The sequence below is a fragment of the Engystomops pustulosus genome, chromosome 8, assembly GCF_040894005.1.
Source record: "Engystomops pustulosus chromosome 8, aEngPut4.maternal, whole genome shotgun sequence".
In the NCBI taxonomy this organism is placed as follows: Eukaryota; Metazoa; Chordata; class Amphibia; order Anura; family Leptodactylidae; genus Engystomops; species Engystomops pustulosus.
In genome coordinates, this window is record NC_092418.1 from 39,028,461 (window position 1) to 39,050,524 (window position 22,064).

A 22,064-nucleotide genomic window follows, 5' to 3' on the forward strand; every position below is an offset into this window, starting at 1 on the left:
AAAAAAAAAAAAATAAAAAAATAAAGATCTGCTTACCTTCGGACACCCTTTCGGATGTCCCACGCTGCTGTCGCTCCGGTCCAGGCACCATGTAAACAAACAGCCGCCAGAGCAGTGCTGGACTCAACTTCCGGCCGGCCACCCTACCCATCCCTATTCACAGCACTGTGTATGCGGACCGGATGGTTGTCCAGTGCTGCTCCGGCGGCAATGTTTGTTTACATGACGTCGGAAGGCAAGTAGATCTTTATTTTTTAAGCAGCCCCCTCCGGCCACCTTTAGGGTTTTTTTTTTTTAATAACCCTCGGACAACCCCTTTAATGTCTTAATACATATGAAACTAGAAGGGTGTTTTTGTTTTCAAATGTTTCAGGTTTTATTTTCAAAATTATATAAATAGAAATATGATAATATACATACAATAATACAATCCCCAAGCGGGCTTCACGATGGAATACAGGAGGCATTGTACACCAATTCTTGGAGAGAACTGAAGGCCCTGTTCACGCCTTAGTAAAGTGTCAAACACCTGTGGGCCATCAGACTGGACCCCCAAAGAATCAGGGAATCCTCCAGTGGGCTGCCCCCTTCTGAAATTACTGAGGAATCCTCTGGTGGGCTGCCAAGGCTAGGAAGAAGCCAGCAGCATTGGGGATGTTATAGAGCACACACTCCATTTATCAGGATGTTATCCTATTTATTTAGTCTTGGAAGCACCATCTTCATACACTTCTCCAGCGCAGTAGTGATTGGATCTTTATTAATTTACAGAACTTACACTATGTACAATAATTACATAACACGCACTGAGGATCCTCACAACTAACTAGTTCTCTCCAAAATCTACCAAGGAGCACATTTGCTTGAATATGACGTGGAAACAGTCTTTCTAGAGTGACATTTGTAGTGAAGCAGGACACTGGTGTCCGAGGTGCTCTAGCTGTATGTCATGTTCATATGTAGATCCTCCACTTCATATCTCCACATACTATGATGGACAGGATTGTCTGACAGATCGCTGATCTTCACAGCACGGAGGATGAGCTCAGGGCTGCAGGACAGGACTGTGCCCATCACCATCACATACTTTCCTGTGAACAGGAGGAGAACAGAGCATCAAATAGGTCCAAAACCAAAATATGATAAGCTTAAAGACAACCTTAAAATACAGGCTGCAAGTTTCAATGCTCTAGACTTCTGGAAAATATATCTCAACTATAGAATTATTTAAGTTTTGGCAACTCCAGTTTCATTCTATTACATGGAAATAGCAGTTCTCCAGAACATGACGTGAAGCCTCCTGTCTATTACCTCATCAGCCAGACATTTCTGTCCATAAAATGCCCGTAGATGGAGGGTCATGTGATCTCTAATTGTCCATGAACAAACGCCCTGCCAGGGCCTCGATCTTATTTTTTAGTGAATACCATCATAAGGTCCTGGCAGGACGATCGCTCATGGGCAGAGAGAGATCACATCCATTTTATGGTCAGGAATGTACAGCTGATGAGACAGGAGGCTTTACTTTACCCATCAAAAAAGACACGGATCGGATTCCCCTGTACCAATGTGCAATGTGTGTAGGACCTGGCTGTGACGTACTGAGCAGTGGATTATAAAAAAAATAAAATTCCCATACACAAGTACAAAAAGCCCAAAATCGCAACAAAAAAACCCCACATATTTGGTATTGTCGCATCCTTAAGAATGTGTACAAAAAAAAAATAAAAAAAAAAATAAAAATCAGAAACGTTATTGGACCCACTGGGTGAACGCTGTTAAAATCAAGAATGTTAATTTTTCATCAAATCCCTTCACTAAAACATGATCAAAAGAGTCATGCGAAAAAAAAAAACTAAAAAGAACAAGTCAAAAAATGAGCCCTCAACCGAAAAATACTAAAAAGGTATACCTCGGAAAAGATGGCGATACTAAAACAAATAAGATTTTCTCTACATTAGTTTTTCTTCACCAAACATTATTTGCACAATTTTTACTGGACACGAGCTGCTCCAAAACTACAAGTTCCCTAATGATTGTCGTCATCTGATGAGTATGGGAGGTTTTATTCAAAACCCCAGAAGAAATAAGAGGCCGGGTCCACACCACGTTTTGTGCAACACGTTGTAGGACAAGTCAGGCAGATTCCGGATGTGTCCTTAGAACACATGACTCGTCTCCCACTATATAAGCATACAATGGGTTAAATCAACTGGGGGGGCCCCCCCGGAATACGGGAGGAGGCATGAACAACAGCCAGAGACAGTAATTGGTGGCTGCCGATGTACGGGGGTGTTTCCCCAGTGATGTCACTGTCTTTATATGGATATCAGCAATTTGCTGTACTTTATCCTTAGGCTACAATGATCAGCTATAACAGTTATTAAATGTGTCTGCAATGAAGATTTATTGTTTATCCTGGTTCTTATGACAATCCAATATTTTTAAAATCCAATTGTTAGAGACCAAAAAAAAAAATTCTGGCTGGGGTTACAATTATAAAATATACAGCTCCGTCTTGCATATAAATTCAACTTAAGAACAAACCTACAGAACCCATCATGTATGTAACCCGGGGTCTGCTTGTACAATAATAGTCATAGAATAAGTCCCATCTTACTTCATCACGGAAAATTACTACGCAGAACTTGGATCTGTGTAAACAATTCACAAAGATGAAACATGCACAATGTAAACTGTGCGCCTTCCGGGAAACGTCTGAGCTTAAGGAATTTATGGTGTCCAGATAATTCATCAAAGTCACGCAATGGTTTACAACCCGCACAAAACAGAAAGTGAAAACTAAATCTCTAAGACGACAAGAAACAACTCTTTCCTTGTGTATGTAGACAGTCCCCGGAGTAGTAACTTACTGCTCCATAGCAACATCTCTGGTGGGAACCCAAACTTTCAGGCTGCATTCACGCGCAGAGTTTTTGGTGCGTTTTGACCACATCAGAAACTGCAAGAACGCATACGTGTTTTCAACGAAAAGCCTTTGTTCTAGAATGAGCAAAAGGTATTGTGCACGAGAGTGTGAGCAAATAATTGTTATGTTCTACATAAAATATGTGGTTATTGTATCATAATGGTGATTAAAGCCTTATTACTGTACATTTATCACTTACACATGCCCCATGTATGTGGGAGTTCTAGGGAAATTGAGGTTTGGCTTAACGACTCCACAGCCCTGACTTTTATGGCAGAATTCAGAAAGATGTCATTTACTTTTCCATTAATGAAGATGGTGGACGGTCTGACTACAAGCCGTAGTTTTTAGTCATTTCTTTTTTTTAGATCTCACTTACCCTATTTGTACCCTGAGATGACCAAATCACTTTAAGGGACATCTACCACCTGATGGTAGATTATTATTCCTTACCTCCCAGTCCCGTCCCTATGTGTCCCAAGCTTCATTTCTTATATCTTTGCATGGATATCAGATAAGGTTATATTACAGAGGAGCCTGAAGGTGCTATGTAGAGCAACGCAGGCATTTGGCGCCATTTCCCAACCCACTCCACTTTTCACTTATGCCGACCACCAGCACCAGATACAGCAAGACAATCCAGATGATGATCCAGTCAACTTGTCTTTCAACGGAGACTGTAACGGAAAGTCCATAACCGCAAACCCCCACCACTGTGCCATCCAGTAGCACCCCAGCATCCTAGGAAACACTAGGGGGAGCTCCTTACCACCCCAGCCAGTGACTGATTATTAGACAACCTCAGTTGGCACCTAAGGACTGCACTGGGGATGGATGAGTTATGTTAGCAATATCTTATCAAGTCTCTTCCTATCATCTTAAACCGCCCCCCCCCCCTTACTTCACCTTCAAACTGCTTCTTATTGGTAGGATAGAAAGCAGGAGGTCAGCAAATGCTGGTCCGTGACGTTTGGAAGTGCTGCAGTTTCTCCTGCGCAGGTCACAGGAGCAGGACAAGGTCTCTGGGTGTCAGACACCGCCGGAGACCCTAAGGTGAAGACAGCAGTAAAGCTATGCAGTGAATACAGGAGCCAGTACTGCCACCGGTTCTACAGACCTGGTCACGTGATCAGCAGTCTGCAAGGATTAAGCAGAGCTGCTGGGTGCAATCAGACCCAGTACAGCTCAGCCCTGACAGTGGGTCGTTCTCCCTTCTAGCAGGGGCTCTTATAAGATGCCCACATTACAGGGGAACACTTGTAAGGAACAAAAACTGAAGATCTTCCCTAGGGGTCTTTTATGACCTTATGGGGGACAAAAAAAAAAAGTGATAAATATTTAGAAATCAACATTCATATTTCCCAATTTAAAAAAAATCCTCCGTACACTACACAAAACATCTCCATAGCCATCCAGTTTGCCCCAGACTATACATTTTATGTATCATAACAACCGTCACACACAAGGGAATTTAATTTTCTATTGGTCACGGTCAGTTAATTTGAAAAAATATTTACTATATGTTCCAAAAATTCAAAAATAAAGAGTTGTGGTCCCTGAACTAATACTTATGGAAATTCATTAAAATGCTTTGGTCATTTAGGGGTTACAGCATGGTAAAATCACTACAAGGAATGCAAGTGGTTCCCAGGCCGCACCGGTTCTGTGTCATCACTGTGTGACCCGTTTCCAAGCAGAGTTTTCCACAGCCTCGCCACGGATCCCTCAATCATATTCATGGGTCCATTGAAAAATTTTTAAAAAAACTATTGCGTAGCATATGGACTGCAACAACCTTCATGTGCAAGTAGTCTCAGGCCGCGTTCACACGATGAGTTAGGTTTTTTTTTTGTTGTTGTGTTTTTGACGCATTCCAAAGGCCTTGATCACACGCTAAGGTTACATTGCATTTCCACTGCATTTGCCAAGACACAAAGTAAGCTCAGTATGTGATCACAATTCACACCTTTGGAATGCGTCAAAAAAGCAGCAAAAAAGTGACGCAGCGCATCTAGTAGAGCCTGGAAACACGTCTGCCACATGGACAGAGATTCCCGGACCTGTCCCTGGCATTGGATGTAGTATTCTCCTCTTACTATGTGGCAGGGGAGACCACATAGCGGCTAGTCTCCAGCATTTAGACGCAGAACATAGCAGCTGTTTAAGAGAAGAACAGTATCAACTGCGGCAGAGCGCGTGGGCTACACCTACAGCAGGCGCAATGCTGGTCCACAGGTCCATAAACATTAATATTGTGCTATTTATTATGTAGGCGGCACCTGGCACTACTATACGGCATATAACTGCTGCTCCAGAGTGTGGTGTATACAGTGCATGTAGCTGCTATGCCCTCAGCACACGGCAGGGGGCGGCATACCTTGCTCCAGGCATGGCTTCCCCTTGGGCACCCTGTCGGCCCCGCACACAGTGAACGTGTGACTGTCATCAGTGAGGCGCAGCGTCATCCCGCGCTCCGGCCGCACCTGCAGGATCCTGCCCTGCATCCACACCACGGTGACCTCCAGCTCCCCGCCTCCTGCCGGCCTCTCCAGCCAGAATGACGGCGCCGCTCCCGGCCGCTTCTTACACTGCTTCAACCCGGCCGCCAGCATCTTCACCGGGGGAGAACTAAACTGTCCGCCCCCCTCCTGCACCGCAGTCATGTCCGCCATGTGTGCGCTTATCCCCGCTTCAAATAAACGCGCCGTAATGACGACAACTCGCAGCCACTAGAGCGCGGACTACTCGTTATATATTTGTCTCTTCTGAAGGCAGCCGCCATTTTGGTGTAGGTTCAGTCACTTGGCTGTATTGGTGTGTTAGATGATGTTACCAGGAGAAATTCTGCTTCCAAACATCTATAAAACTTAATTATGCCACTATTATTGTATATATTGATATACCAGGCATATGTCCCAACAAGTGCGCATTATGCAGCCTTGTATGACTAGTTATTATATGTGTATGTGATTATTATATAGCTTCCAGTCATTACACACCAGGGCTCTAATTATTACTAATTACACTTTTACTTTTTTTTCGTTTGAAGCCATAAAGATTTGCACGAGCTCCAAGTAACAAGATTTTTCATGTATTTTACAATATGACACAACTACATGAGAATACAATGCATCACGTGAGTTATACTGTACAGACTACTGTATATGCCAAAAATAAAGTTCATGGGGGACAAGGGGGCACCAGGGATTACAATCCAGATTACAGGGATGCCAGTAGCTCTTCCCCACCAGTATTCTGCTCTTCCCAGTGGTCACAGCCACTAGATCACTTACCTGTACCCCCAGGATACCAACATCTGTTATAACCAACCTACCTGACCCTCCGCCATCCTATCCCCTATGTCAGTGATGGCAAACCTTTCAGTGACCGCGTGCCAAAACTATAACCAAAATCCACTTATTTACCGTGAAGTGCCAACATGGAATTTTAAGAAGTAACTTATTGCTACCTGTTCTTCCACATCTTTTAATTGTATCGGCCGCCTGAGGCCACCAATACCGTACAGTTGAAAGAAGGAGAGCAAATTCAGACTATCATAGTAGTTTTCTCTCCAGGGTCTCTCTGTAGAGGAAGAACAGTGGGTCTAGCAAGATAATGCAGTTCTGTTAAAACCTTCTCACTTTTCCCGCAGTTCCAAACAGCCAATAAAGCGTCACTTAAAATAGCGCTGAGAGCAGCATCTCTTAAGTTGCCTGGGACTGCAGGAAGATTCAGTGTTTGGTAAACTCTGTAATGGGGCGATGGCCTGAGTGCCCACAGAAAGGGCTCTGAGTGCCACCTCTAGCACCCGTGCCATAGGTTCGCCATCACTGCCCTGTGTCATGTGTGTCTACATCATCATTTAGGCTGAGTGTATTTGTCCTGGGCCTATCCCTCTGTCCCCCTGGTGATAAGAGGCATTGTCCCAGGGAGAGGGTCCCTGAGCGTTAAAGGACCTAGTCACTAATGTGACTGTTTTGGTTCATAATCCCCAATTTATACTGTGATTTGACTCCTAAATACCAATTCTGTTCTGTTTTTATGTCAACTCTGGAGTTCAATGGTAAAAGCCAATAGGGTCACTTAGAAACAGTCCAAAGCCTAACTATTTAGGTAGAACAGGGGGCACCTTGTATTTAGTCAAAACCTAAATGTAGTGAATGAAATGTCCTTCATAGAATTCTCTCTTATGGTAAATCTAACACGTTTACCTATAAAAAAAAAATTTCCCTCAAAGTCATGTGAATAGATTGTAAGGCTACCTCCATGCACATGTAGGCTCAGATAGTAAGCTCTTGTAAGCAGGGCCCTCACTTCTATTGTTTCATCTTACTATGTTATTACTCTGTAATGTCTTATTTGTGTGTATATGGCCCTCTTGATCTGTGAAGTGCTGCAGAATATGATGGGGCTGTAGAAACAAAGATGTATTATTATTATTATTATTATTATTATTATTATTATTATTATTATTATTATGTGAAAATGAGCATAGAAGAGTCAAATTTAGAGGCTGCAGGAGGAGTGGCACTTCAAACAACCCTATCTTCTCTCTTTCTCTACTACCTGGAAACTGTGGACAGCATGGTGGCTCAGTGGTTAGCACCACAGCCATGCAGCACTAGAGTCCTGGGTTTAGGTCCTATCCAGGTCAACATCAGCAAAGAGTTTGTATATTCTTATGGGTTTCCTCCGAGCCCTCCGGTTTTGTGAAACTTTGTGCAGCGCTGCGTAATCTGTGTGCGTTATATAAATAATGGAATTATTATTATTACTACTAACATGGTGTCATATTAAAGGTAGGAATCTCATCTTTATGATCACAACAGGATTGTTGTTCTGTGATCTATAGAACTGGAGATACAGGCAGTTGGGAACTGGATTTTTATCAGCAACTTACATTTCCAACATGTCTGTAGCAGGTTCTGTAAATCACCAAGATCTGAAAGATGAGATTCTTATTTATGATATGCCGCCAAAAGCATAAACTTGACTCATCTTAAGTGAAATATGACTCTTCTCTGCTCATTTTCACATGACTTTGGAGGTGATTTTTTTTAGATAAATGGGTGAGATTTCATATAAAAGAGTGGACTCTATAAAGGACTACTCTATAAAGGACTCACTCAGGTAAGGTATGGAATATACCTTACCTGAGTGAGGTGAGTAGTTTAAAGGGTTATTCTCACAAAGACAAAATTCTTAAATAAACCCAGGATGGCAAAATAACACATTCACTAATTCAATGTTACGAACAAATGTGCAGCGTTTCACAGATACATAATAGAAACCTGTCTCTATCAGTCCTTGTGTTTACATTTTGGCTGTCCCTGGATATGACCATAGACTCCTGACTATGGTAGGGCATATTCCTGGCATATGACAAGCAGTTTCTCTAGTATTGCAGGGGCCGGAAGCAGAGAGCACTAAAGACAGAGACACTTCTTGACCAGCAGCAGTGTGCATAGGAGATGGCAGCAGCTCTACAGACAAGATAAGCTCTGGATTCGTGGGCAGGGGGGCATAGCAGTTCTGAGTCAGCCTTAGCTGTGAGTACATTGCAAGTAAAATGGAGCATTAAGTATTTTGCATGTAGTTTGACTGGCATCTGGCTCAGGCACTTGGACTGATAAAGGTTGTGCACCCCTGATATAACACATATGTCTTCTACCTGCATGGGACTGCTCAAGGTAGTGTCAGGCTCATATGATTTTTACCATTAGTAACATGTGACTGCTAAACCCCCAGAAGAGAAGACAGTAGGCAAGACAAATCCACATCATGATAAATATTAAGGAAATATTTTATTTTTGGTAAGGATCAAGGCCTTGTCATTACTCTCCTGTGATGCATTAGGCTCTTACAGGTGTAGTATAGGAGAACTAATATAGAGCATGAACTCTACATAAAGAAAACTCGATTAGTAGGTAAGAGCACTAACTACACATAAATATTTCAGAGTTATGGAAGATATTGAAATATTTTCTTTACTTTTCATCTATAGTAATTAAAATGATAAAAGAAAGGGAATTATTATACAAGCCATCCCTAGTGGTAGAATGATACATTATGAGACACGGGGACAGACACGTTTGTTGTTATCCCTAATAATTTGTATCCAATATACAGTTCAGAGATGTTTCGGACGGATAGGTGAAGGGTCGTATAACAATATGGAGGATGGCTCCTGGAAGGCAGTGACATTCAGATCCAGGGTTTTCACCTTCATCCTCTGTTGCATCTGGAAAACTGGCGCTGCTTATATGCTTCCAAGTATGAAGAAAGAAAGAAGCCTGAAAGAAAGGAGCAGACAACATAATGATAAGAGGTGTTTACAATCTCATATTTTATAACCAGTCCTTTCCCCCTGGGACTAAAGCAAAACTGTCACCGGGAATGTCATTTTTAGTTGGTGACAGGTTCCAAAAGCCTATGCTATGCAATGCTGATTTTAAAAATGCCTTTGTCAGCATTGTGGATCATTTCAATAGTTTATATAAGTTTATTTCACATTACCTGGCTCCCTGCCAGCAGCATGTGGTGAGTCCAGGGGGAGGGGCAGCTGAGTGTGTGTGTCGGTGTCTCCTCATGAATTTTCCCTCTACTCCACACCATCCCCTTGCTCTGCTTTCTCAAAGCACATGACCAGAAGAGGGGAGAGATTTTGATGAGTGTGGAGGAAATGAGATTAAGACACAGACACACACCTGACCTTCTGCCTGTCCCCTGGGACTCACCACACACTGCTAGCAGGTAGCAAGGTAATAAAATTATATAAAATATTAAAATGATTCAGAATACTGAGAAACGCATTTGTAAAATGCGGTATATAGTAGACCCCACATGTAACCCAGCAGTATATAATGGCCCATATACGTGACCCAGCAGTATATATAAGCCCTCACAAGTGCCCTAGCAGTATATAGTGGCCCAGATACGTGACCCAGCAGTATATAGAAGCCCCCACACATGCCCCAGCAGTATATAGTAGATCCCACACGTGCCCCAGCAGTATATAATGGCCCAGATACGTGACCCAGCAGTATATAGTAGACCCCACAAGTGCCCCAGCAGTATATAATGCCCCAGCGGTATATAGTAGACCCCACAAGTGCCCCAGCAGTATACAGGTGATGTCTCCTGGTGTTTTTTTAATACATCTATTTAAAACATCTACCTAATAAGCCAGTGCTCTGCTTGCCCATGCACAGTACAGCAGTCCTATTATACCCCTGATATATGACAATATATAACATAATAACAGCTGTGCTGTGATTGGTGGGGGAAATGGATGGGAGGGTTAAAAGTTTTATATTTTACCAATACTGTATATGCCACCAATGCCTTAGGGAATTTGCTATGTATTTATATATATATATAAACTGCAGTGCAGAGGCAATGTCAATGTATATAAGACAATGCAATAAGATAAGTCTTTCCAAAATCCCACATACCTCACTAGCAGTTTAAGGACGATGACATTAGACACGGTAGGTCCGGTCGCTCCTCCACATGTATAGATGTCCTCCAGATATTCATGAAGGGTTCTTGTCCATTAAGTTCTCCATGTAAGGTCTTCAGTAGATTGCAGCAGTTACTTGGAGCTTTTCCTGAGCAGGAGCATTACTGTGGGTGTGTCTATTGGTGGCACATATTTTTTAATCATTGAGTCCAGTCTTGGATTCCCAGATAATGTGCTCAGGATCTTCTTGCCGTGCATCCGGGCCTGTGGACAGCTGTCCTGGATGCACTTGGCGATGGCTGGTAGTGCCCGATCAGTCACTCCTTTTCTTCCAGACAGTATATAGTCTGGCCCCTTTCTATCCACCAAACCTGCCAGATGTTTGCTGGTGGTGGACCTAACGCTGCTGTTTTTATGGCACAGTCCACCCTCTATCAGGGCTACCAGAGCACGGCCGGAGCTGACATTATTCACCATGGATATGAGAGTGCTGTCCACTGCGTCACGGATAAAGCTGTTGGCTTCCCCGGCCTTGTGTAACAAAACCTTTGCAGTTTGCTGGAGGTCGTGGTCCATTTGTGTCTTCCATGTGCAGAACATCATGTTCAGGCACTTAATCGCAGCAAGGGATACTGCAGACCTGAGGTTGGTGACTTCCTTTATTACTGCAGTCCTCAGGTCTCGGACGGTCTGTAGATCATATTCAGCATGAGAAGATAACAGGGAGAAGATGGTTTCAATCCCTTTCATCTTTTTTTCCCAGTCTTCATAATCCAGTAATCTCACGGCCTCAGAAACCGCCGTCTTAGGTTCTGGAAATGTCTTTGGCTGTGTACTGGTTGTGGCTTTCTGGGGTTGGGCTTCATGAGGACTAGATAAATGTCTTATAGGTGGTAGAACAGACATCTTCTTAGGTACACAAGGCTCAAAGATCTTTGTGCCAAGATAAATCTGGGCAGATGCTGCTGGTGTTGGATATGTATCTCCATAGCAAAGGTTCTTGGTTACCTGCTGCCTTGGTACTGGGGTGTTCGGAATAGTCCAGCCCATACTTGTCCTGCGTTCACCAGGTACAGGAGATGTTCTCGGGTTTCTCAGAGTATTGGTGCTAAGCTTAGCCAGCACTTTCTGAGCCGCTATGTCCCTGTGAGCGGTAAAGTTATCACCTAGGCAGAATTTTTTGGATGACGGTAGCTCCATGCCAAGGTAGAAGGCGGAAATGTCAGAAAGCTCAGAATCTGAGCCGGATCTTACGGAGTCTGACTCCCACATCTTCAAAAACAAAACTCTATAAAAAAAAAAACACTTGCGCACTGAATACAAGCACTGCTTCTCTCCGGAAAGAAAGTCAAGCAATGTACAGAACCCTGAGCTAGCAAGGTTCTAATAGAATATTCTCACAATACCGGGCCTATGGCATCAGAACCGCTTCTAGAACCTTCTACTTAAAGGGCCAGTGACTGAAAAATACAAGAATATCTCTAATGTTGTTCATTTAGAAAACTCACCTATTTGTCTTTACTGAAACCAATAAAATGGAGTATTATTAAAGGGGTTTTCACACAAACAAAAGTTAGGCCCAATCAACGGGATATGGCCTAACTTGCTGGTCAGTGGGGGTCTCAGTGATGGGACCAGTACAGATCACGAAAACGAGGGGTCCGTCGGACCCCTTGTTGCTCCATCAGACTAACGGAGCAGACGGCCGCGCATGACCGTTCTGCTCCATTAATCTCTATGGAGCTAACCGAAATTGCTGAGCACTGCGCTCACTGATCTCCGCCAACTCCATAGAGATTAATGGAGCAGAACAGTCATGCGCGGCCGTCTGCTCCGTTAGTCTGACGGAGGGGCAGTCTGACAAGGGGCCCGACGGAGCTTTTAGCTACAAAAGTTATATATTCTTAAGGGGTTAAAGGCAGCCCTCTTAACTTCAAGCATGGCTTTCAAAAAGCTTAATGACTTGAGGCAGGAATAAAGCCAAACCAGTATTAATTCCATAAGGCAGTGGTCCTAAACCATTTTATAATCAGGAACTGGCTGCATGTCACATTTATTTCCTGGGAACAGTGGGGAGAGGCTTCTTCCGTATATATAGTCCTTAAAAAAAATGGTGTGCCCCCCCCTTTATTGTGTGCACCCACCTAGCCACAAACTATATTATGTATCCTTTCCCTCAGTCCCATCTCTTAAATAACCTCCATTCGTGCACCTGCCAGCTTTTTAATTTCTATTCCCTGCAGCCGCCCCTAGTACTGCCCAATTTCTTGCCACCCCCTTTATAGTGCCCTCTTTTCTAATGCCCCTCCTCATAGGACCCCCCTAATAATGCACTTTTTTCTGTAACCTCCACCTTAAAGTATCTCTTTATCTGTCGGCCTCTCCATATAATGCCATGTTTTTTGTATACACAAAGCGTATACATCAGGATAGCACTCGATAGCACACACAGAATCTCCTGAAGACAGTATTAGAACTCCGATACCCCCCTTATTGTGTGCACCCACCTAGCCACAAACTATATTATGTATCCTTTCCCTCAGTCCCATCTCTTAAATAACCTCCATTCGTGCACCTGCCAGCTTTTTAATTTCTATTCCCTGCAGCCGCCCCTAGTACTGCCCAATTTCCTGCCACCCCCTTTATAGTGCCCTCTTTTCTAATGCCCCTCCTCATAGGACCCCCCTAATAATGCACTTTTTTCTGTAACCTCCACCTTAAAGTATCTCTTTATCTGTCGGCCTCTCCATATAATGCCATGTTTTTTGTATACACAAAGCGTATACATCAGGATAGCACTCGATGTATAAGATTAGTGTATACATTGACAAATAGTCAGCGTGTGATTCTGAGCCCCGTGAACGGAGCGGGATGAGGTGGCGATCCACACAGAATCTCCTGAAGACAGTATTAGAACTCCGATACTGCTTTATTATTGCTACGCGTTTCGGTCCGGTACCCGGACCTTCATCAGGCATGAAGTGCATTACAATTAGGGTAGTTTAAATAGATAAAAGAACATGAAAACGAGGCTCCGGTGTAAGGTTCCGGTCACATGTGGACCGGACTTACTCGATTCACCGGACAGCCCGATACAATACATTTTGTTCATTAAAATAGACACTGAACCTTTAAAAACTTACAAAATATACATAACCATATTCATATAACATTAAACCGATATACTTGCAGAGATTTATCTCATTTGTAAGTGGGTAATCGTCTATAGCGTATGTAGTGTATATCGTTGCTTAGTGACCGGGATGTTCTACGGAAGCCGCAGAGGGACAAAGTGCTTTGCGCTAATATGAAATCCTGTGGGGAGAATCTGAGGCGTGTGTCGTTACTTAGCAACATTAGTTACTCTACATCAGCTAAGGGGAGAAGAGACTAGCGCCCGTCCCGGTGAGATGCATAAGGGACTCGTGAGTGTGCGTCACTGAATGGATATTCCACTGGCATGGATGAAGTTAGATGTGAAAAACATGAATGCAGCAAGGGCGCAAGTGGTAAGCAAGTCAGACCGATTCTATAACTTCATTTAAACCGTGTGGATGCAGAGAATCTAGCTTGAATATCCAGTACGATTCCCTACGGTTTAATGTTTTAATTCTATTTCTATTTTCTTGTGGGATCTGTTCTATAGGAGTGACCTTAATGGCTCCGAAGACTCGCTCATGTTCCAGATGTAAATGTTTGGAGAGGCTTTGCTTCAAATACCCTATTTTAGTCTTATGTCTGTGGCCGTTCATACGTACCCTTAGGGTTTGGATGGTCCTACCCACGTATTGAAGGCCACAGGCACAGTCCACTAAGTAGATCACATAATCGGATGCACAAGATAAGGCTTGTTTTATTCTGAATACTTCTCCTGTTTTATTCGAGCGAAAAGAGGTCGTTATGTGGTGGATAATCTCGCAGCAGAGGCATTTTTTATGTCCGCATTTTGTCACCCCTTGTGATGGAGTTTTAGTGTTCTTATTCTTAGTAGCATCTTCTTAATTTGCTGGGTGCAATCATATTCTTTATTGATGTTGCTTTCCTGAACGTGATCCTGGCTTGTTCAGATATTATATCTTTTAGGAACTGATCCTTGCGCAGGATGCCCCAATATTTATGGAATGTTTTCCTTATTTCTTTGTTCCCTCTATCGTAGGTAGTGAGGAAGAATAAGGTGAGCTGCTGTTCGCGACCTTATGCACTTCCTTCTTCTTCAGTTTTAGACACTCGCCTTGTGTTCTCTTTCCATTTAGGTTGAGGGCTTGATCTATCAAGGGAAGTGGATAGTTTTTCTGTCTAAATTTTTCTTTCATATCTCTGGCTTGGATGTCATAATCGGATAAATTGTTGCAATTCTTTCTTAACCTGTGAAATTGGCTGAATGGGACATTCTTAAGCCATTTCGGGTAGTGACCGCTGGTGTAGTCTAGAAAGCTATTGCTATCAACCCTTTTGAAATATGTTTTGGTGTTAATGCAATTATTTCCTTTTGATAGTTCCAGGTCCAAAAACACAATTTTTTCTTTCTCAATATTCATGGTAAAAGATAAGCCCCATGTGTTGGAATTAAGGGCATCGACAAACTTCAGAGCTTCTTCCTTCAAGGCATGCCAAATAAAGAATAAGTCATCGATGTACCTTTTGTAATATTTGATGTTTTTCAGCCATTGGGGGGTGTTGTATATATGGGAGTCCTCGAACCGCCCCATAAATAAGTTGGCATAGCTAGGGGCGGCTCGAGTCCCCATTGCTGTACCACACCTCTTAAATAAAGTTTATTCTCAAATAGAAAGATAGATATAAAGAGGAGACTTTCAGTCAGAAATTCTCTTTGATCCATAGGAATAAAGGTTTTATTGGTTATGTACCATTTAACCGCTTCTAGGCCTAGACAAATAGTGGCAGGTGGGGGCACAGTTGTTGCCTCCCTCTGGCCATTATACGTTCTGCACGTCAAAAAAAAGCAGAATAGAAAGACGTAGCAAGCTACATTTTTGTAAACCACACCCTAGGCTTTGTGGGTGACACCAGAACCAAGTTTACTACATAAAATCAGAACTGAGATTAGAACAAAATATACAGCACCAGAACCGAGTTAAATGACTGCAGCACCAGAACCCAGTTCAGTACATAAAGAAACACTTCCAGAAACCAGCAGAGTACATGGAAATAGAACCAAGCTCAGTGTAATAAAATATCCAGTATTGAGTGCAGAAATTTGAGCTCATGTGTAATGCCAGCACTTCCTGTAAATCAGATTTGGCAACACAAAAACTTTAGGTTCCACGCTCCATCATCATCTACTCTATGTTATTATCCCAAAACTAATACTGTTCATGTATGTACTAATACTGGTCATGTGAATAGATTGTAAGGCTACCTCCATGCACATGTAGGCTCAGATAGTAAGCTCTTGTAAGCAGGGCCCTCACTTCCATTGTTTCATCTTACTACGTTATTACTCTGTAATGTCTTATTTGTGTGTATATGGCCCCCTTGATCTGTAAAGTACTGCAGAAAATGATGGGGCTGTAGAAACAAAGATTTTTTGTGAAAATGAGCAGAGAAGAGTCAAATTTAGAGGCTGCAGGAGGAGTGTCACTTCAAACAACCCTATCTTCAGTTCTCTACTACCTGGAAACTGTGGGCAGCACGGTCTCTCAGTGGTTGGCACTACATCTTTGGAGCACTGGGGTCCTGTGTTTAATTCCCATCCAGGTCAACATATGCAAAGAGTTTGTATGTTCTCGTGGGTTTCCTCTGGGTCCTCTGGTTTTCTCCCACACTCCAAAACATACTGGTAGGTTGATTAGATTGTGAGCCCCATTGGGACAGTGACCAATTTGCGAAGCTTTGTGCAGCGCTGCGTAATCTATGTGCGCTATACAAATAAAGGAATAATTATTAACATGGTGTCATATTAAAGGTAAGAATCTCATCTTTATGATCACAACAGGATTGTTGTTCTGTGATCTGCAGAACTGGAGATACAGGCAGTTGGGAACTGGATTTTTATCAGCAACTCACATTTCCAACATGTCTGTAGCAGGTTCTGTAAATCACCACGATTTGAAAGATGAGATTCTTATTTATAATATGCCACCAAAAGCATAAACTTGACTCATCTTAAGTGAAATATGACTCTTCTCTGCTCATTTTCACATGACTTTGGAGGTGATTTTTTTTTAGATAAATGGGTGAGATTTCATATAAAGGAGGGGACTTTATAAAGGACATCCCATACCTTACCTAAGCGGGGCGAGTAGTTTAAAGGGTTATTCCAATAAAGACAAAATTCTTAAATAAACCCAGGATAACAAAATAACACATTCACTAATTCGGTGTTATGAACAAATATGCAGCATTTCACAGATACATAATAGAAACCTGTCTCTATCAGTCCTGGTGTTTACATATTGGCTGTCCCTGGATATGACCATAGACTCCTGACTATGGTAGGGATATTCCTGGCATAGGAGCATCTTCTCTTGTATTGCAGGGGCTGGAAGTAGAGAGCACTAAAGACAGAGGCACTTTGTGCATAGGAGATGGCAGCAGCTCCACAGACAAGATAAGTTCTGGATCCGTGTGCAGGGGGGAATAGCAGTTCTGACTGTATGCCTTATTGGTTAAGTGAGGTGGCAGAGCTGAGTGTGTCATTGGGTCTTATATACATCTCATGACTCTCATCTGTATCCTTTTCTAGGTGTCAGATACAAGTAGACTGTTCAGAAGCTAAATGAAAGTGTAGCTAAACCCTGGACCATGATAATCTAAGCACATTGTCAGCACACAGCATCATATGCTGCTAAGGTATGGTGTGAACCTGACACAAGTGTAATGTGGTTGGTAAGGGGCCTGGAATTATTCTTAGTCAGCCTTAGCTGTGAGTGTGTTGCAAGTAAAATGAGCAGTAAGTATTTGCATGTAGTTTGACTGGCATCTGGCTCAGGCACTTGGACTGATAAAGCGTGTGCACCCCTGATATAACACATATGTCTTCTACCTGCATGGGACTGCTCAAGGTAGTGTCAGGCTCATATGATTTTTACCATTAGTAACATGTGACTGCTAAACCCCCAGAAGAGAAGACAGTAGGCAAGACAAATCCACATCATGATAAATATTAAGGAAATATTTTATTTTTGGTAAGGATCAAGGCCTTGTCATTACTCTCCTGTGATGCATTAGGCTCTTACAGGTATAGTATAGGAGAACTTATATAGAGCATGAAGATATTGATATTGAAGATATTGAAATATTTCCTTTACTTTTCATGTATAGTACAGTAATTAAAATGATAAAAGAAAGGGAATTATTATACAAGCCATCCCTAGTGGTAGAATGATACAGTATGAGACACAGGGACAGACATGTGTGTTGTTATCCCTAATATTTTGTATCCAATATACAGTTCAGAGATGTTTCGGACAGATAGGTGAAGGGTCGTATAACAATATGGAGGATGGCTCCTGGAAGGCAGTGACATTCAGATCCAGGGTTTTCACCTTCATCCTCTGTTGCATCTGGAAAACTGGCGCTGCTTATATGCTTCCAAGTATGAAGAAAGAAAGAAGCCTGAAAGAAAGGAGCAGACAACATAATGATAAGAGGTGTATACAATCTCATATATTTTATAACCAGTCTTTTTCCCCTGGGAATGTCGTTTTTAGCTGGTGACAGGTTCCAAAAGCCTATGCTATGCAATGCTGATTTTAAAATTTGCCTTTGTCAGCATTCTGGATCATTTCAATAGTTTATATAAGTTTGTTTCACATTACTTGGCTCCTTGCCAGCAGCATGTGGTGAGTCCAGGGGGAGGGGCATCTGAGTGGGTGTGTCGGTGTCTCCTCATGAATTTTCCCTCTACTCCACACCATCCCCTTGCTCTGCTTGCTCAAATCACATGACCAGAAGAGGGGAGAGATTTCGATGAGTGTGGAGGAAATGAGAATAAGACACAGACACACACATGACCTTCTGCCCGTCCCATGCTGGCAGGTAGCCAGGTAATGTGAAATAAAATTATATAAAATATTAAAATGATTCAGAATGCTGAGAAAAAATCATTTGTAAAATCATCATAGTATAGGCTTAAAATGCCGTAAGGATTTGCCGTAGATCAGGGGCGCACAACCCTTTTTAATCCAAGAGCCACATTGTCGTACTGCTACCCTTCAGTGCGCTGCACTATAAACACACAGTATACACAGTACAGCGCAAATGCCCCCAGAAACAACTACTGCATTTGTACAATAAGTAACATAGAACCCAGAGCAGACTACAATACAGACGATAATAATAATGGAAATTGCCTGAACCCGTGCAGCAGGTAATAATTGTGAATAACTGGCTGCACGCAGGGGCTCTGATAGACCGCAGTACTGTGCCCTACCGACAGCTTGTCTCTCCTCACTCATGTAGCCCCCCTCCATGTCTGCTACCCCCTTCTCACACAGCAAACTCCCGAAGGACTCTAAAAGCAAGCCCCCTGGGTGTAGTCCTCTGTCCTCCTACAGAATCACTCTCCCCCAGGTCTGGGTTTGGACAGGAAATGCCCAGCAGTATATAGTGGCCTCCACACATGCCCCAGCGGTATATAGTAGACCCCACATGTGCTCCAGGAGTATAGAATGGCCCAGATACGTGACTCAGCAGTATATAGAAGCCCCCAGCAGTATATAATGGCCCAGCAGTATAGTATATAGAAGCCCCCACAAGTGCCCCAGCAGTATACAGGTGATCTCTCCTGGTGTTTTTTGAATAAATCTATTTAAAACATCTACCTAATAAGCCAGTGCTCTGCTTGCCCATGCGCAGTACACCAGTCCTATTATACCCCTGATATATGACAATACATAACATAATAACAGCTGTGCTGTGATTGGTGGGTGAAATGGATGGGAGGGTTAAAAGTTTTATATTTTACCAATACTATAAATCCCACCAATTTCCTAGGGAATTTGCTATGTATATATATGCTGCAGTGCAGAGGCAATGTCAATGTATGTAAGACAATGCAATAAGATAAATCTTTCCAAAATCCCACATACCTCACTAGCAGTTTAAGGACGATGACACTGGACCCTGTAGGTTCCGTCGCTCCTCCACATGTATAGCTGTCCTCCAGATACTCATGAAGGGTTCTTGTCCATGAAGTTCTCCATGTAAGGTCTTCAGTAGATTGCAGCAGTTACTTGGAGCACTTCCTGAGCAGGAGCATTACTGCGGGTGTGTCTTTTGGTGGCACATATTTTTTAATCATTGAGTCCAGTCTTGGATTCCCAGATAATGTGCTCAGGATCTTCTTGCCGTGCATTCGGGCCTGTGGACAGCTGTCCTGGATGCACTTGGCGATGGCTGGTAGTGCCCGATCAGTCACTCCTTTTCTTCCAGACAGTATATATTCTGCCCCCTTCCTATCCACCAAACCTGCCAGATGTTTGCTGGTGGTGGACCTAACGCTGCTGTTTTTATGGCACAGTCCACCCTCTATCACGGCTACCAGAGCACGGCCGGGGCTGACATTATTCACCATGGATATCAGGGTGCTGTCCACTGCGTCACGGATAAAGCTGTTGGCTTCCCCGGCCTTGTGTAACAAAACCTTCGCAATTTGCTGGAGGTCGTGGTCCATTTGTGTCTTCCATGTGCAGAACATCATGTTCAGGCACTTAATCGCAGCAAGGGACACTGCAGACCTGAGGTTGGTGACTTCCTTTATTACTGCAGTCCTCAGGTCTCGGACGGTCTGTAGATCATATTCAGCATGAGAAGATAACAGGGAGAAGATGGTTTCAATCCCTTTCATCTTTTTTTCCCAGTCTTCATAATCCAGTAATCTCACGGCCTCGGAAACCGCCATCTTAGGTTCTGGAAATGTCTTTGGCTGTGTACTGGTTGTGGCTTTCTGGGGTTGGGCTTCATGAGGACTAGATGAATGTCTTATAGGTGGTAGAACAGACATCTTCTTAGGTACACAAGGCTCAAAGATCTTTGTGCCAAGATAAATCTGGGCAGATGCTGCTGGTGTTGGATATTTATCTCCATAGCAAAGGTTCTTGGTTACCTGCTGTCTTGGTACTGGGGTGTTGGGAATAGTCCAGCCCATATTTGTCCTGCGTTCACCAGGTACAGGAGATGTTCTCGGGTTTCTCAGAGTATTGGTGCTAAGCTTAGCCAGCACTTTCTGAGCCGCTATGTCCCTGTGAGCGGTAAAGTTATCACCTAGGCAGAATTTTTTGGATGACGGTAGCTCCATGCCAAGGTAGAAGGCGGAAATGTCAGAAAGCTCAGAATCTGAGCCGGATCTTATGGAGTCTGACTCCCACATCTTCAAAAATAAAACTCTCTAAAAAAACACTTGCGCACTGAATAAAAGCACTGCTTCTCTCCGGAAAGAAAGTCAAGCAATGTACAGAACCCTGAGCAAGCAAGGTTCTAATAGAATATTCTCACAATACCGGGCCTATGACATCAGAACCGCTTCTAGAACCTTCTACTTAAAGGGCCAGTGACTGAAAAATACAAGAATATCTCTAATGTTGTTCATTTAGAAAACTAGCCTATTTGTCTTTACTGAAACCAATAAAATGTAGTATTATTAAAGGGGTTTTCCCACAAACAAAAGGTAGGCCCTATCAACGGGATCAGGCATAACTTGCTAGTCAGTGGGATGCTCCATCAGGCTAGTGGAGCAGACAGCCGCGCATGACCGTTCTGCTCCATTAATCTCTATGGAGTTGGCGGAGATCGTTGAGCGCAGTGCTAAGCAATTTCTGTCAGCTCCTTATAATTCCCTCTTTACTGCAGTCAGCCCTTCCTTATAAGGGCAGACCTCAGAACAGGGTCCATTATAAGGTTGGGTTCAAACCGCGTTTTTTGTATACACAAAGCGTATACATCAGGATAGCACTCGATGTATAGGCTTAGTGTATACATTGACAAATAGGGGCAGGTGGGGGCATAGTTGTTGCCTCCCTCTGGCTACTATACGTCCTGTCCGTCAAAAAAAGAAGAATGGAAAGACATAGTAAGTTATGTTTTTGTAAACCACACCCTAGGCTTTGTAGGTGACACCAGAACCAAGTTCAGTACATAAAATCAGAACCAGAACTGAGATTAGAACAAAATATACTGCACCGGAGCAGAGATTAGTAAATAAATATAGCACATGAACCCAGTTCAGTACATAAAGAAACACTTCCAGAAACCAGCAGAGAACATGGAAATAGAACCAAGCTCAGTGTAATAAAATTTTGAGTATTGAGTGCAGAAATTTGAGCTCATGTGTAATGCCAGGACTTCCTGTAAATAAGATTTGGTAACACAAAAACTTTAGGTTCCTCGCTCCATCATCATCTACTCTATGTTATTATCCCAAAACTAATACTGTTCTGTTATTTCCTTAGAGATCATTATTAGCTCCCAATAACCAATACAGTAACACTCCCCTAACAATAACCAATATAATAATGGTGCCGCCACACAGTAGCCAATATAGTCCCAGTATCCCTGCACAGTAGCCAATATAGTCACAGTACCGCTGTACAGTAGCCAATATAGTCACAGTGCCCCTGTACAGTAGCCAATGTAATCCCAGTATCCCTGCACACTAGCCAATATAGTCACAGTGCCCCTGTACAGTAGCCATATAGTAACGGTGCCCCCACA

General features: G+C 42.9%; 2 protein-coding genes and 2 long non-coding RNA genes across 4 annotated transcripts; 1 reads left to right on the forward strand and 3 right to left on the reverse strand.

Moving 5' to 3' along the window:
- Window positions 1-351: 351 nt before the first annotated feature.
- RMI2 (RecQ mediated genome instability 2) lies at window positions 352-5,654 on the reverse strand. Its single transcript, XM_072120709.1, has 2 exons — window positions 5,307-5,654; window positions 352-1,091 (listed from the first exon to the last, which is right to left on the reverse strand). Exons 1-2 carry the CDS (start codon window positions 5,599-5,601, stop codon window positions 937-939), a joined length of 450 nt encoding a protein of 149 aa, XP_071976810.1. The 5' UTR covers window positions 5,602-5,654; the 3' UTR covers window positions 352-936.
- Window positions 5,271-18,072, forward strand: LOC140075164 (uncharacterized). Its single transcript, XR_011849357.1, has 4 exons — window positions 5,271-5,717; window positions 8,337-8,478; window positions 17,098-17,204; window positions 17,806-18,072. It is a non-coding gene; the product is annotated as an uncharacterized lncRNA (long non-coding RNA).
- Window positions 8,721-10,437, reverse strand: LOC140076064 (uncharacterized). Its single transcript, XR_011849516.1, has 2 exons — window positions 10,384-10,437; window positions 8,721-9,222 (listed from the first exon to the last, which is right to left on the reverse strand). It is a non-coding gene; the product is annotated as an uncharacterized lncRNA (long non-coding RNA).
- On the reverse strand, window positions 17,512-20,835 carry LOC140075162 (TOG array regulator of axonemal microtubules protein 1-like). Its single transcript, XM_072120708.1, has 2 exons — window positions 19,445-20,835; window positions 17,512-17,969 (listed from the first exon to the last, which is right to left on the reverse strand). Exon 1 carries the CDS (start codon window positions 20,722-20,724, stop codon window positions 19,585-19,587), a length of 1,140 nt encoding a protein of 379 aa, XP_071976809.1. The 5' UTR covers window positions 20,725-20,835; the 3' UTR covers window positions 17,512-17,969; window positions 19,445-19,584.
- Between the last annotated feature and the right edge of the window lie 1,229 nt (window positions 20,836-22,064).